We start from the raw sequence: 16,783 nt of genomic DNA on the forward strand, positions 1-16,783 counted from the left end.
ATCTCACAACAAGATCTGACACCCTTTTCTGTTGTGTCTGAAGACAGCTACAGCATACTCACATATAATAAATAAATAAATCTTTTTTGAAAAATGAAGAGCTAGGAAGGATTTGAGATTTTTTTGAAGAGGTGTGTTCTAATTTGGGCTTCTTGGAAACCCACAAAACCCTCCCTATGGGGTTCAGACACTCTATCCTAGATGTGGGGTCCCCGCCCTCCCCCAACACCAGTGTGATATAGCGTCGGGCAGTGGAGACTTCTGAAACAGGCTCTGAACATTGTCTACCTGAGAGAGACTTCTAGACCAGAGAGAGTAGGGCATACTGTGGGAACTGGTGCTCCCCCTTGGGGTTAGGTGGAACTAGCAGTGGGTGAGGTCCTGGAAGTGCCTCTCCCCTCTGTCTGTTCTGGCCCTCACCCAGGCACCTACAAAGGGAGGCTCCATGTGGCTGACACCCACGCGAGACCGAGCCTCCACCCCGCCCAGCACCCCAGCCTTCTGAGTCAGTGGGAGCTGGGACCAGATAGGACCGGGCGCTACTTTGATATCCACTCTGCTGTTTTTCTCTCTTGTCTGAGTTTGAATCCAGCCCATCCTGAAGGCCCTACACAAGGCTGAATCTGGAGGAGGGACCCAGGGCCACAGCTGGGAAGAAGTCCAGAGCATGTGACAAGACATCTGACTTTACTCCTGGTGCATGACCCAGGCAGGCTGCGTCCACCAGACAGCAGCTGGTGACGTAATCTGATGTGTAGAAATGAAGACAGTTTAAGGAAAAGTGTATTTCTGACTGTGCAACTATTGAAGCAAAGGAACCAGAGAAAAGGGAAATGCTCAGGAGTTTCATGCTGGGCTAAGGAAAGAAGCTACAGCCTGGAGGGAGGACCTGACTGCTCAACGATTTCACACATTCTCCAGGATGACTGATGCCCAGATAGCGTGGTGAGCGGGACCACACCTCCAGCCGGGACTAACTTAGGCCTCCATTTAAACTCTGATCTCACTTCAGGACCTTCAGACTTTGGGGTGTCTCCGGGGTCCCTTATTCCTGTTAACACGTTGGCTGAGTCTCCCCTTTCTGCTTTCCACTTTAGATTTGTCTCTTCTGATTGGTGAGTAGGGGCGGGAGGCTGGACTGGCCCGGGACACAGGCTCTGACCCCCTAAGTTAAAGAAGAGTGAGAAGGATCAGAATGACTAGAGACGGGGAAAGTTTTTGCTTGTCTGAAGGTCAGGTTTATCCTGTGATTGTGTTGTCTGGGTTGGTTGTTGATACACTGAGCCCTGCCAAGGCTGGGTCTGGCCTCAGACAGCACCATGATGTCCACAGAAAACTGCCACCTTAGACACCACAGCATACAGGCTCAGTTTGGAGTAGGGGCAGGGCCTGTGACAGAGAAATGGCCACTTTCCTGAATACCATGAACTTCTTGGTTCCGGTGTGTCAGATGGGCAAATTTGGGGATCTGGACCATCAGAGAGAGACACATGTCACTCTGCAGTCGCCTGTCTGACAGCTCCTCCCAGAATCATGAGAGGAAAGTTCACCACAAATACCACAGGCCTCTGGGAGGAGACCACTGCTGGGCTTTTGGCTGCTGCCACTCACCAGCCTGGAGCCCCTCTGGGTGTCCGTGTGGCGTCCGCACAGGTAGTCCAGCTCTGCCTGCTGTTCACACAGATGTTCCCTGCGGGGGTGGGGGGGAAGGGGCGGATTTGAGCAGAAAGAAGGGATGACCCAGGGGGAAGAAGGAGGGGGAGAGAGGAGGGTAGGAAGGAGAGAGGTCCAGTGGGGAGGGAGAAGAGAGAACTCATAGAAAAGGAGGATGGCCAAGGGGAGGGAGGACCCAGTGAAATGTTGAGCAGCAGAAGTAACGGGGATTGTGGCTGAGGTGAGGGCAGCTCCTGGGAAGGGAAAATCCCTTCGAGTGACAACGCAGGGCTGGGCTCTGTCAGGGCAGCTGGCTAACTGACCTCACTGGCCGGGCTCTGCCCTCCTCCCTGATCCTGATAAGAGGGGATCCTCCAACCCAGATCCCAGGGTGCTGCCGAGGGCTTCTAGTGTCCTGGGTAGACAACAAGAAATCAGGAACCCAGATCTGCCTGGCCAGGGCTCCCCTTCCCCAGGGTTCCTTCCCTTCATGTGGCCTCAAGACCAAGGACATAGGCCTGTCTCAGCAGGGTCCCAGCCCCCCATCGCTGTCTGACAGGGCCTTAGCCTCTCCGACAATAAGAGCATTATCTCAGCTAGAATGAGAGGTTTGAAACCCGCTCCTCTCAGGGCCCCTTCTGTCCTCCGTCCTCTTGGGTCAGGGTGGCCTCTGCTGTAACATTAGGGAACTGAGGTGCCACCGTATGTGGGAGATGCTTCCAGAGGCCATTCTCCTATAGGGCCAAGGTGAGTCCTTCCTGCTATGACGGTTCCTGCCCAATCCATAGCAACAGGGTTCTCGTCTCGGTCTTGGTCTCTCTGTCTCTCTGTCTCTCTGCCTCTCTGTCTCTCTGTCTCTCTGTCTCTCTCCCCTCTCTGGGTTTACCTTATCAGATCAGCTTACTGATTGCCATCAGCTGTCCCAGCAGAGGATCCACCCAGAGCTTGTTCATTTCCGTTTGGACTTGTCCCTTAGGGACCCGGCTCTCCTTCTCTCCCAGCTGGGACACCAGCGCCCCCTCCAGGCCGCACGACCCTCACGAGGCTGGAGCCCAGCGACATCTATCCCCACTCAGAACAGAACCAAATCTCTTCTGTTTCCACAGCCACCTCTCTCCTCTCTCCTTTCCACGCCTGTTCCTCCCCGATCCGCTCCCTGGCTCCCTGTCACCCCCACACGTCCACCACCGGTCTGTGGCTGTCAGAGAGGATCTCAAAGCCCAGGCCTGAAGCCTCACTGCCTCCTTCCTCACCTCAGAACCTTCCGCGGCCCTGTGATGAACAGCAAAGGTCTCCACAGCTCACACGGCCCTGTCCCATTGTCCCCTTTACCCTGCTTCGCTTGTGCCAGGGTCCGTGCACTGCGAAGCTTCTGGCTTTCCCATTATCTTCCTCCCCTGTGGCTGTGACAAGGTGTGGCTGTGCCACGGTGTGGCTATGACACGGTGTGGCTGTGCCACGGTGTGGCTGCCCAGGGACATCCCTTTAAAACACGTTAGATTCTTTCCAGCCTCACTTGATTTCTTCTCAGCATCTACACCACCTGACATACTTCTCAGTACCTCTGTCTGTCTGTCTGTCTGTCTGTCTCCCACCGAGGCAGTGCCACACAGAAGAGTTTTCTGAGTGCTGTACCCCTTAAGTTCCAATAATAACTTGTCATTTGTTCTCACTTCTGCCAATCGTCAGCCTCCGGTCCAGGTTCCCCTGACTGTCTGACCCTCCACCCCACCCCTGATGCTGTGTGAGCTGAGACCTGAGATCAGAGCACAGGTTCCCTCCCACCCAGGGTCTCTGCACGTGCGACCCTCTGCGCACAGGATGTCAGTCTCCAGAGGCCAGCACGGTGCTGACAGCTGTCTTTCACATCCTTGGCAGTCCCAGACTCTGTGTGGCAATCCATCTACCATGAGACCAGAGACTGTCTAGCTGCCTCCCTGCTGCAGCTGAAGTGGCAGCAGCCACATGCCCTGTGTCCCTCAGACAGACCCGCCATCCCCAGGAAGAGGTGGGAAGGGCACGAGGGGAGGAGCCGCTCCCCACTCACCTGAGGCCTCTCTTCAAAGCTTCAAAGATCTTCTTCACTTGCTGCGGCCGGGGGTCCAGGCCGAGCGAACCCTTGCGCAGTGTTCCATAAGCCTTGGAGGATTTGACTGGCAGCCGGGACCGCACAGAGTTCCTATTGATGGACTTTCTGTGGGAGGGGACAGAGAGTCAGGACAGCTGGCTGGGTTCCACTTCCATCACCTCCATGATGTGTGGTCTTCAGAGAGCTGTGGTTCTTGGGGCCTCGGTTTCCTCATCTGGAACACGGGAGGCCTGGGTTTGACGATGAAGAGGACAATAATAAATGGATGTCTGAGCATCAGAGATGAGCTTTCGGTGAGGGTGCAGCAAAGCAGCCGGACCCGATGAGTGACACTGCCCTGTGCAGGCAAAGCAGCAGCCACGGGGCTGAATCCTAGCCCTGGGTTACTGCAGGATATAAAGAATCTCTGTGCGTGTGTAAACACATTTCAACAAAAAAGCCTTTCACCAATAATAGCTCAGGCAGGAGGAGGAAGCTCCAAGAGAGAGACAGAGAAAGAGAAAGACTGATGATTGATTGATTGATTGATTGATTGATTCTGGGAAAGAGTCAGGCATGGGAGATTCACCTGAACTCTGAGGAGATAGACGAGATGCATGAATCCGAGAAGGTAACAAGCCTTGTGGCACTCAGAATAAATTGGATTATTGAGACATGTTTGGGAACAGAGCCAAGGTACTAGCCTAGACATTTGTATATGTTATTATCAGAATTGTTATTTCAGGGAACTTAAAGGTAAATTAGGAAAAGGCCACAGTGACAGCAGGACACAGGCTCGAACCCCCAGCTTCTCCCGTGGCCTCCCCTCAGGCACAGACCCCTGACTCTGCTCATTCACTTGTGGTTTTAGAGATAATGACTTCGACTGCTCGTTGTAACTGTCAAACTGACACCGTGTATAACCAGCCACCTGGGAAGAGTCTTGGTAAGGACTTATCCAGATCAGGTTGGCCAGTGGGCGTGCATGCCTGGGTGGGGGTCTTCCTGACCTTAATTGATACAGGGAGAGCCGGCCTGAGTAGGCGGCGCCATTCCCTAGGTTTGGGCACTGACTGTTGGAGCAGAGAAAGCCGGGCAGCCAGTCTGCTCACGTTCATTTCTCTCTGCTCTCGGTTACAGAAGGGATGGGAGCAGCCGCTTCAGGTCCCTGCTGCGGCCGTGACTTCCCTCCTGGGAAGGGTGCGACCCGGAAGTGTGAGCTAACTATGCCTCTGCTCCCCAAAGTTGCTTTTTGTCAAGGTGTTTCCTCACGGCCACAAAAACTCAGCCAGGATAGTGGGCTCATGTGTCTGTGCGCACACGTGTGCCCTTGACCCAACAGAGGCCCAAGGACCAGGTGGGCAGCCTTCAGCAGGACGAGGTGGGCAGGCAGCCTTATCACGTTCAGCCCTTAACAGGCTGGGTGTTCCTCACTGTCCCAGTCTTGGGGCTATGATGCCACTGGGTCTAGAGCCAACACCAAGTTGGTTCTTAAAAGAAAGCCACTGCCGGGCGGTAGTGGCGCACGCCTGTAATCCCAGCACTTGGGAGGCAGAGGCAGGCAGATTTCTGAGTTCGAGGCCAGCCTGGTCTACAGAGTGAGTTCCAGGACAGTCAGGGCTACATAGAGAAACCCTGTCTTGAAAAACAAACAAACAAACAAAAAAAAAAACAACTACAAAAAAAAAAGAAAGAAAGAAAAAGAAGAAGAAAAGAAAGCCACTAGGTCTTCTCAGCAGCCCCATCCACTCCGAGAGGCAGAAGCCGGGACACTAGGGGCAAGGAGATGCCATTGGCTGAGCAAGGTGAGGCCCGAGAAGGGTGGTCGGGGCTACCTGGCGGGGAAGACCCCACCCCCATTCACACCCATCACTCATGGCTGTGGGCTTCTGAACACAAGGGATAACAGTTTATTTAAGGCCCTGCCTTCTTTAGTAAAAGTAATTTCCCCGGTGCGAGCATCTGCCCCAAGCCTCCATCTGTCATCTGTAAAACAGGGAAGTTAAGACCCCAGCTCTGTGATTAGCCCGGGAAGGCCAGTCATTAGTAGGTGCTTTATCCATGTGTGCTAACACTCACAGCTGCATCCAAGCCGCGACTCTTCCAGCCCTGACAGTCTGGATAATAGATGGTCAGCTGACCGTGGGCTCTCCCTAAGCTGGCAAGGCTGCGGTCATAGGGGCAGGAAGATGGAGACATCTGGGGGGAAGGGCCAAGTCCCAACCCCTGCTCCAGGAACAGGAGGACCCAGCAGGGTGTGGGACACAGGGTCCTGAGACTGCACAGCTGCTCCCTTCCCAAGCCCATCGATGCTGCTGGACTCCAGGACACAGGGACAATTGCTGACTGCATGCTGTGGCCTGAATGACTAGGAACCCAGGAGCTCAAATCCAATGTGAGCAGATAAGTGAGATCCTAACTTAACAAAGACACAACGTGTCTCAAAAAAAAAAAAAAACAAATCAAACCAAACCAAATAGTCTCATGGCTGTCTGCTCTGGGCTTTTGGGAGTCACCTACCCCTGAAGACCCGGCCTTTCTAATGTCTCTGGACTTGATTCCAGTTCTCTTCCTTCCTTCCTTCCTTCCTTCCTTCCTTCCTTCCTTCCTTCCTTCCTTCCTCCCTCCCTCCCTCCAAAGATTTATTTATTTATTTTATGTCTATGAGCACACTGTAGCTGTCTCCAGACACACCAGAAGAGGGCATCAGACCCCATTACAGATGGTTGTGAGCCACCATGTGGTTGCTGGGAATTGAACTCAGGACCTCTGGAAGAGCAGTCAGTGCTTTTAACTGCTGGGCCATCTCTCCAGTGTTCTCTCTCTCTCTCTCTCCCTCTCTCTCTCCTCTCTCTCTCTCTCTCTCTCTCTCTCTCTCTCTCTCTCTCTCTCTCTCTCTCTCTCTCTGTCTCTCTCTTTCTCTCTCATAAGATCTCTCTGTGTCACCAAGGCTGACCCCAAACTCAAACTCACAGCAATCCTCCTGCCTCAGCATCTCAAGTGCACTTATAAAAAAAACCAGAAGAAACACAGGGCTTGTCCATCCTGAAAGGAGGTCACTGAGCAGCCTTGGTGGTCCAGTCCCCCTGGGGGCCGCGACCCACAGCTGGAAGCAGAGGATTGTGGGTTAGTGAACCAGGCCAAGGGGCGGGGCACGGGGACGGGGCTCCCCTCCTTCCCTGGCCCTGAGAAAAGCCACTAGGCTGGTTCCTGCTGGGTGAGATGCTGAGCATTCCACAGGTGATGTGGACACGATGCTGAGCATTCCACGACGTGGACACGCAGCTTCCTCAAGCCCTGCCTGCTTGTCACTCTGTTTTGGGACCAACCCACGCCCCAAGTCCCTGAAACTGACAACCCCAGCACCACACCAACCCACCCTGACCCTGGGGGCGGGGCAGGGAGCTGTGCCTGTACTCAGCCCCTGTATCCAAACCCCAGCCCCATAGCTCCAGGCCTTCCATGCCTCAGTTTCCTCCCCTGTAGAGAAGGATAATGAAGTCTGCCCCCCCCACACGGTCCTGACAATCACTCAGCAGACACTTGCTGATTGCCGATATATAGCAACCACCACTGCAGGGGCTAGGACAGGACAGAGCAGTCACCAAGAGAGACAGACGCCTGCCCTGAGAGATACAGGCCAGCTACTGTGGTCAGTGTCTGCCTCTCCCACCACTGGAGAGAGCTGTGTGGCCCTAGGCAAGTGATGGGGTTTCTCTGGGTTGCAATTATCTCTCTATGAAATGGGGTCCAGGGCTGATAAGCAGCAGGGACCACATGCCTGTCAAAGCTAGAGAAGTTTGGAACAAGCCTGTCAGATGAGACCTGATGCTGGGAAGGAAAGAGAACAGAGTGGGCAGGAAGGGGGGATCCCCCAGTGGGCAGGGAGGGGGGCTGACCCAGTGGGCAGGGAGGGGGGCTGACCCAGGGGGCAGGAGGTGGGTCTACCACCATTGCCCAGTCCCTAATGCTGATGTTCACACAGGTGGTGGTAAAGCAATTTTCCAAAGTTCCCCTTCCCCACTTCTCTCCCCTTCCCTGGGGCCACATCACCCACCTCTTGGACCGGGCCCTCCACAAAGTTGCCATCTCAGGCCGGACAGGCAACGCAGCACGCAGGGGGCCAGGTAGGTTCTGACGGGTGAGATTCCAGGCAGTCAGAGAGCAGTGAGGTGGGAGGTGGCTCCGGGTGGAGCCTCGGCTCACTTCAGGTGGCCCCTCTGCCCACCCCTCCCCTCTCCCCCTGCCTCTCTCTGGGCTCCGGAGGCTCCAAGCCCAGCCGTGTCCGGAGCCTCGGAGGGCAGTGGCTCCGAGGGCTGGCAGACAAAGCCTGGATGGTGAAATGAGGCGCCTGCTGCGTGGCCGGCTAGTGTCACGGGCTGGGAGTAGTTCTGGGGGTGGATGTGTCACCAGCCCCATGAGGGCTCAGTAAATATTAAACAGCCCCAGGCCTGCCAGACAGGCTTCCAGGCACGTGCAGCCTGGCGTCCAGTGCTCACAGCGATCAAGCAGGCTCTGCCTGCCATGACCGTCCTTAGCCTCACGCTGGCTGTGCCTGGGCAGGGTCTGTAGCACCAGGTCTGCTCACATGCTGAACCTGACCCAGCCTCCAGGCAGGGCTGTCCCTAGACGGACAGCATAGACTCCTGGCACATCAACAAGGCGGACCATGGCCTTGCCCCATGGAGGAGGGCAGTGACAGCCTTACCGTGCTAAGGCTCAACTCTGCGTTCTTTAACCACTAATTCGTTCCATCACTGCTTGAGTCTTTGGGCCTGTCCCCAGGAACCGTTTAAGAACCAAACATGAGCCACCCCCATTCCTGGCTTCTGAGGCGCCTCCCCGACAGTCCTGGAGGACTGTCCTGGATGCCATGCCTGTCAGTAGAAACACTGGGTCACTGTCAGCACCTGACCAACCCCCTCCCCCCAAGCCTGGAAAGGGAAACGGCTTTATTACAGCAATCAATTACATCTTAGTACTAAATTCTATCAGATAACTTCCCCAAGTAAATTCCGTATCTGCAGGTAGAAAGCCCTGGCTAACCCAAGAGTTGGCATGGGACAGGATGCTGTGCTCCACCCTGAGTGGAGCCCTGCTGGGTCATTTTGTATTACGCACCCTGGTGTGGTCTCCTCACCTCCGTATATCTGCCTGGTGGGCAGTCAGGAATCAGGGGCAGAGCTGAGGGCTGAAGCCAGGACACCGGGGAGATGGGCAGAGGCAGGAAGTCAAAAACAGTTATGCAGGGGCTAGAAAGACCCAGGTTGGATTCCCAGCACCCAAGTGACAGCTCAAGTCTGTAACTTCAGTTCCAGGGGGACTCCAGCGCCCTCTTCTGGCCTCTTTGGGCACTGCATGCATATTGTACACATCCACACATGCAGGCAAAACATGGGTAGACATAAATTAAAAAATAAATCTAACATGAACAAACAAAACCCCAACTCTGCCTCTTCCCTATCACCACAGGCAACCTTCCCCATCTTAGACAGGGTACTGTCCAAGCTGAGGATGAATGAGGGCCACTCAGGACCACTAGAGTAGCTAAGGCCTAGCAACCTCTAGCAGGCCCATGCATGTCTGGAGGACTCAGGTATTTGCAGTATCTGGGCTCACGTCTCTAGACCATACGCAGGCACTGCATGCACCTGGCCGATGGCCGTGAGCCCGGGCCAATCACCTTCATCTTCCAGGGGCAGTTGAGTTGGGGAATCACTTGGAACTTTTTGGACAGAAGTCCTGATAGGGGACACGTCCCATGGCCCGAAAGCAGCAGGGTAGAAATATAACGTGTGGGCATCACCTGGTGGCTGGGAAGAATGTCTGTCACAGAAGCCAAGCACCAGCCTCGTGGTGGGCAGCAGTGCCTCCTTTCCTACTGCATTACACTTCTGTGCCTCAGTGGGTCAGCTCAGAGAGTCCCGGGCTATAATAAGCTCCTTGGCCGGCTTACGCACAGACCCCAAGGTGGAGGTCCAAGGAGGCCCAGGAAGAGGCAGCATGAGGATGCCCACCGAGAAATAGCATCGGTTTCCTCAGGGTCACATGCAGCCACCACCACCCCTAGAAGCATTTATGTAGCACCTACTGTATGCCTTCATCACAGTGGCACCAATCTTGCCAAGGCCGGTGACTACAACCGATCACCAAGGGCTTGGGGCCAAGCTCTCTCCCATCCAGGACTTTTGCTTAAGCCTTCACCTGTCCCTGACACTGAGGACAAACCTCCCACAGTGTTCCCTCCATCTTTTACCATGTGACTCCACAGCCTGCTGCCCCTCATCACCTCAGGGCCTTTGCACTTGCTGTCTTCTCAACACCCCCAACCCCTATCGCCATCATCTCCTGCTAAATGAAGCCACTGCCCTGCAGGCCCTCCAGAGGCACCACCAGCCTCTGCATCCTGTTCTGGGGCCAACATAGCACCGGCCATGGCTGAGTTGACTTGATATTTTTTGCTTTTGTTCTCCTGATGGAGACTCAAGCAGGGCAGGGCCTGGGTCTCTCGCCACAGATGTCTGCTGAGGAAGGAGGGTTCCTGAGTGCCCGGCTGAGACAAGCATTTTGGCTCTGGTAGTACGCTCCTCTGGACAGAGTTCAGATGGGACAGACCAGGAGCAGTGGGTGACCTGCAAACAGCCTTATAGGGCAGCTGTTGGGTGGATGTGAGCTGTCTGGCTGGGCTGGGCATGGGGTCCCCCTCAGAACATGCTGTGACAGCAAAAACTGGTCAGGGAATTGGCTGGGACACACAGCATGTGAGAGGACCTAGAAGACAGGGGCCAGAGTGGTTGGAGCACAGGCTGAGCTAACCCAGGGTCTCTTGGCCACGAGGCCACCAAATGGCCTGACGGACGGAGGCGGCCACCGAGGTCTTTAAGCACAGGCATGGGTGTGTGGCATTGTGGCAATCAGCTGTTGGTCAGCTGACTGACCAGCCTGGCTCTGAACCATTCTGCACAGCCTTTGGCTTTTCCAGACCTACCAGCCAGGAGGTGGCTTCCAGGGCCTTGTTCAGTACCCAACTAGGACAACAAACCCTGGGGTGGTGGCCTCATCAGGACAGGAGGGAGCAGGCAGGGGTGGAGCGGCAGGCACAGCCTAGTCCTCTTGGCCCATGTGACCCAAGCAGCGGCTCCTCCTCAGAAAGCCACACCCCCCAGTACCCTGGGTCAGCAGCTCCCCTTCAGGACAACCATGCAGGAAGCCACACCCCTCCCATGTCCAAATGAGAAAACCTGGGCTCAGAGAGGTGACATCACTAGCCTCAGGACACAGAGCCAGGCCAAGAGGCCCCATGTCCAGGCTACTCATCAGGAAGAACATTCCTTTCTACCCCACCCCAAGGAGGCTAAGGCCAACTGGGAAGACATTTTGCTGTGTGACCCTGGGTGAGTGGAGCCACCTCTCTGAGCCTGTTTTCTGATTGGCCATGTGCTGATAAACTTAGCAAGCAGGTTGACTACGAAGCCTTTAAGACTGATCAGGCCGGTGGGAGATGATGGCTTCCTGTCCCCGGCCCCCTCCCCACGACACTTACGAGAGCCTTCGGCTTTGTGCGCTGCTGAAGCCAGCAAAGGAGGCGCTGCGGCCCACGGTCCCCACGGCCCCGGCATCCCCGGGAGACAGGAAGCGCAACCGCACAGACATGGCTGTCACCTGAGAGGAGAGGATAGGAAAGTTAGCACGACTGGACAGTCTACAACAGCGCCCCGCGTGTACCGATCCCGCTTCTGAAACCCACACAGGAGCCGGCTGCAGCGGCATGGGGTGGGGGGACGTGGGAACAACCTGTGGCAAGTGTCAGTTCTGGGGTTCAAAGCCAGGCCTGTCTGTTCTCTCCTCCCCTGCTGTGGCCGCACCTACAGAGCCAGCAGTGAGCACCTACTGTGTACAAGCACTGAACCGCACACAGGGCACCAGATGAAACAGCATAGGCAAAGGCCCTGGGGCACCAGAGGACCAAGTCTAACCCAGAAACGGGCTGAAGCTCCTGGCAGAACCTGAGAGGCCACAGAACACAGGTTCCCAGAGAGAGTCAGGTTCCCCCTAGGAGGATTTTGGCCTTCCTGCTCGGCAGAGGTAGCTGGGAGTCACGGGTAGACTTGAAGCAGCACTGACAGAGACGGCTTACATCAAGGGCGGCCGTGGCCCAGGGCCCACTGCCTGTCTCTGATCCAGGCTGTAATGAGGCCCACAGGGCCCTGGCTGCCTTCTCTTTTTTCCAAACCATCTCCAGGATGGAAAACTGCCCCTGGTTCCCTGGGGATCGCAGCGCCTTGAGCTGTATCTTCTAGCACAGACAGTCGGAAACTTCTTCCTATCTAACCTAAATCTCTGCTGCTGCTGCTGCTGCTGCTGCTGCTGCTTCATACTTTGCTCCTTAGCCAGCCAGCATGGTGCCAGTGTAAGGATTCCAGGGACCCTACTGCCCACACACTAGACACAGACATCTCCATCCACAGAGGCTCCTTCGCTGTATTGGAGCCCTGCCCCACCCCATCTCTTTCACTTCCAAAGAAAGAAGTTCACGCTGGGGCCTCTGCCCAGCGCTCCCACCGCTGCCTAGTATTGGTCTTGTATCCTCTTTAGAGTCTGACCTCTCAGGGGTCCATACTGCACCTCTGCACGCCTGTACAGTTCTACAATCCTTTCCCATCTGCCTCCTACCCCACGCCACCACCCCACAACACGGTGTTCCGGAAGGCATAGGAAGCATGGAGCTAACCTCAGCTCCAACCAGAGCCTCACCCTAGGCCTCCGTGGTCTCAGCTGTAAAATGGGCTCAGTGGTTGTCAGAGGGACCAAGAACAGGATGTGCTAGGAGTCACCCGTGTGCAAGGATGTGTACTGTGCATGTGTGTGTGTACATGTGGTGGTGAGGGTGTTAAAGACTCACTGTGCAACTGACTCAGGGATCAGAGCCCTAAAAGTAATAAGGTCTATAAACGTAGCTTGCTCTGCTGAAGGCGACGGTCAGCGTCTGCTGAGGCCTTGCTGCTGGCCAGGGGCCGTGTGCTCCCTGCACACTGATGGGGAAGTTGAGGCATCGTGAGCTACGACACCCTGTGATAAACGTAGCAGACACATTTTCTTATTCTATCCACACTGTCTTCTAAGGAACAGGAGCAACCGATGGCTAAACTCCACAGACGGGGAAACTGAGGCGCGGAGATGCAACTAGGACCCTCTGTGGACCCTAGTGGAGAAGCAACAAACCCTGCTTGGATCCTAGAAGTGCATACGTGTCTCACTTAGTATCCAAGTCCCACCACTGGGGACACAGCGTGTACACAGACAGACAGACAGACAGACAGACAGAAAGACAGACAGAGCCTAGAAGTGCATGCATGTCTCACTTAGTATCCAAGTCCCGCCACTAGGGACACAGCATGTACACAGACAGACAGACAGACACATACACACACACTGTGTACAGAGACAGACAGACAGACAAACAGATACACACACACACTATGTACAGAGACAGACAGACACACACACACACACACACACCAGAGGAGAACCCCCGCCTCTGCCACTGGCGTGTGCCAGCTCAGGGAGGCACTTGAGCCGCTGGCACCCCCTTCCTGGCCGCAGTGGGAACTCTGCACACTCCAGCCTGGGCTGTCCCCACTCTGCCAGGTGTCCCCAACCCACCAAGGCTCCTGCCCTCAGTCCAGCCCAGGACGGCTGCCACCTTCTCCCACTTATGGGCCAGGAGAAGAAGCCAGGAGAGGAGCCACCTTGGGGTCTCCAAAGGCTTCACTCAGGACTAACAGATGCTGAACAGTCCTGGTCTCTGACAGTGACAGCCATTGTCCCTTTGAGGGTTAGGGACAGGAGGCTGAGGCTCCCCACAGGCCAGCACTTGAGACCCTGTGACCCCCACTGACACCAGAAGGAATGAGGCTCTGAGGGCCTGGCAGCGCAGAGGCCTGCATCTTACCCTGCAGTTAGCTCAGTGGACTGGCTTCCTGTCCAGTCCCACCCTCTGGCCCCAGCCACCTCTCTGGGGCGGCCTTTTTGGGCATCTCCTGTTTGGGAGTCTCCAGCTCTGGGCTGGCATCAGACCTGTCTGCCCTCAGAATCCTCAGACCCTGCGGTGACCACAGATGGGGGGGGGAGGGACTTGTTCTCCCCTAGGCCCCACCTCATCATCAGGGAACTAAGACCCACAAGAGAAGCTCAGGCTACCCCTTGTCACCCAAGCAGCCCCCTAAAACAATGACCAACCAGCAAGGTGGGCAAAGGGCGGACCGAGGGCTAGGTGGGACATCTGTGTTTCCAGGCCACGCGCATCGTCACCATTGTCAGCTCAGCCACTTCAGAACTAAAGGAGCCTCGTTGATATCATTCCTCTTGTAGAGTGGATTTCGTGTAGTCCCAGCTGGCCTTGGGCTTCGATGTGGTTTAGGCTGATCCTCCTGTCTCTGCCTCCTGGAGTTACCAGCATCCACATCCACGCCTGCTCGATGCGGTGCTGGGCCCAGGCCCTGAGCAATGCCAGGCAAGCTCCCACAGAACCACACCCCAGCCCCACAATCAGTGCCTATGGTGGCAGTCCTGGGCCCTGCTGCAGACACCCCCATGACTTCCACACCCCGCAGGCCTCCCAGCCCACAGCCTGCTCCCTGCCTCAGGCTGGGCCCCTCACCTGGGTCCACAATCCCAAAACAAGGGCTGTAATTACTCTCTCAAATAAAGAAACTGAGGCTGGGGTTGGGGAGGTGGCTCAACAGTTTACAGCGCTTGCTGCTCTTGCAGAAGACCTGGGTTCAGTTCCCAGCACCCACATGACGGCTCACGACTGCCTGTAACTCCAGTTCTAGGGGATATGACACCCTCTTTTCAGTGACCTCTGAGGGCTCCTGCTGTACATGGTGAACTCGCATGCTCTCTCTCTCTCTCTCTCTCTCTCTCTCTCTCTCTCTCTCTCACACACACACACACACACACACACACTACCAACTCCTTAGAAAGAAAGGAAACTGAGGCTGTTGTTTTAGTACCTGGGAAGCTGAGGCAGAAGGATTGCTGTGACTTCCAGGCAAGTCAAAGCTACAGAGTCACTGTCTCAAGCCAACAGTATAAAAGAACAGGGCTGGAAGAGAGGAAGGCTCCTCTGAAGTCACTCACAGGAAACCCCAGAGCTGGGGCTCTAACCGGGCACGCAGGGTCCTGTGTCTGACACTGGGGCCGAGCTGGGCTCACATCCCCAGGTGACCTGACGAACCCGTGAACCAGCAGCGGAGAGGAGGGAAGGGCTCTGGCCACATAACTGAGCTGTGAGGCTAGCAGCGCCCCCTCCTGGCCGGCCAGGTAAGGCTCTTCCCCAATCTTCCAGCTCTGGATTTCACAAGCAGCGCCTGACAAGCCCCAGGGAACATTCTGGCATCCCTGCTGTTTGCACTGGGCATGCGCACAGAAGGCAGCAAAAATCTCAAAGCAAGGTGAGCAACTCGGGCCCCCGGAGACCCCTTGGCTCATCTAATCACCTCTGCTGTGGCTGGCATTAACCCCCAAACTGCTGCGTGGGACCAGGTCTAGAGGTCCCCGGGGAGGCCCCGATTATGCAGGGAGATCCTTGGGTGGCAGCTAGCTGTCTGCAGCAAGCAGGGTAAGCAGTCAGGATGCTCAGAGCAGACATAGCAGCCGCAGTTTCCAAACCTTTGGTGGCAGTCGGAGAAGTGAGCCAGCGTCTTCTCTCTCTGTCCCCCTGCAGCTGGCTCTGCTTGGCACCTGGTACCGCTGGGACCCGGCAAGCCAGTTGAAGGTGGCTTCACAGGGACCTGATTCTCCGACTCTGAGGGACCCTGGGGACAGTCCTGGGCCTCTGCCCCAGGTGAAGCCAGAATAAACAGAACTCAGTCTGGCCACAGTCACCCCTGCATCACCGCCCACCAGAAACCTGCAATTTCACCTCATTTCGAGGTAAAGCGGCTAAATTTAGCGCGGTGGGTTTGTGGGTCTGGGCCGCTTTTATGCCGGAGGCCCTCACTTATGGCTGCTTCTTTTTCTCTCCTAAATGCTGGCCAGGGCTTGAATCGCCTTCGGGAGTTTCTGAAATAGCTCCCTTGGTATAGTCTGAGAGGAACTGGTAGACCAGACCCGGATGGGAATGAGCCTAAACAGGAGGGGCGGATGACCCAGCAGAACGCCCTGGAACCAGACTGTCTGACCCAGAGGGGCCTGAGGGAGCCACCCTCTCATCTTACCATGTGCTCACGAGACTTGCCTGGAAGATTGAAAAGAACTTACATCTCCCCAGCTGAGTGCATTGAAAACCTTCACAGGCTGGGCAGTGGTGGCGCACGCCTTTAATCCCAGCACTTGGGAGGTAGAGGCAGGGGGACTTCTGAGTTCGAGGTCAGCTTGGTCTACAGAGTGAGTTCCAGGACAGCCAGGGCTACACAGAGAAACCCTGTCTCGAAAAAACAAAGAAGAAGGAGGAGGAGGAGGAGGAGGAGGAGAAGGAAGGAAGGAAGGAAGGAAGGAAGGAAGGAAGGAAGGAAGGAAGAAGAAGAAGAAAGAGGAAGGAGGAAGGAGGAAGAAGAAGAAGAAGAAGAAGAAGAAGAAGAAGAAGAAGAAGAAGAAGAAGAAGAAGAAAGAAAGAAAGAAAGAAAGAAAGAAAGAAAGAAAGAAAGAAAGAAAGAAAGAAAGAAAGAAAGAAAGAAAGAAAGAAAGAAGAAAGAAAGAAAGAAAACCTTCACAGGGCTACCCCAGGGCCTTTGCACTGGCTGCCCTTCCACTGGCTCCCTCACATCCCAGGGTCTTTTCTTTTTCAAAGCTTCCTCTAAGCCTTCACATCTCGTAGCTGAGGTCACTTCTTTGCAGAGACCGTCCTTGGCAAAGCGCTGGCTAGAGAAGCCTCATCTCTTGTTTTACTAACGCCCCTCTGAGGACTTGCTATCCTGCATACCTGTGGGTCAGGGCTCATAGCTTCCCTCATGAGAATTCCTGCTCCCAAGCTAGACCATTTCTGTTCCATGCACACCTCTAAGAGTAGCCTACTCATGACTGAGTGACTGACAAATGGTATGCCTAAAATTTCTCCCT

General features: G+C 55.3%; 1 protein-coding gene across 3 annotated transcripts in view; it reads right to left on the reverse strand.

Moving 5' to 3' along the window:
- Positions 1-16,783, reverse strand: part of Ripor3 (RIPOR family member 3) — a 72,544-nt gene that overhangs the window by 17,046 nt on the left and 38,715 nt on the right. For all 3 annotated transcript variants that reach the window (XM_052184360.1, XM_052184361.1, XM_052184362.1), the window contains exons 2-4: positions 11,265-11,383; positions 3,701-3,847; positions 1,612-1,690 (exon numbers count right to left, since the gene is read on the reverse strand). In XM_052184360.1, coding sequence (XP_052040320.1) covers positions 1,612-1,690; positions 3,701-3,847; positions 11,265-11,374 — 336 coding nt within the window. In that variant the 5' untranslated portion in view covers positions 11,375-11,383. The remainder of the gene's footprint in view (positions 1-1,611; positions 1,691-3,700; positions 3,848-11,264; positions 11,384-16,783) is intronic.

This window comes from Apodemus sylvaticus, chromosome 5, assembly GCF_947179515.1.
Source record: "Apodemus sylvaticus chromosome 5, mApoSyl1.1, whole genome shotgun sequence".
Classification (NCBI taxonomy): Eukaryota; Metazoa; Chordata; class Mammalia; order Rodentia; family Muridae; genus Apodemus; species Apodemus sylvaticus.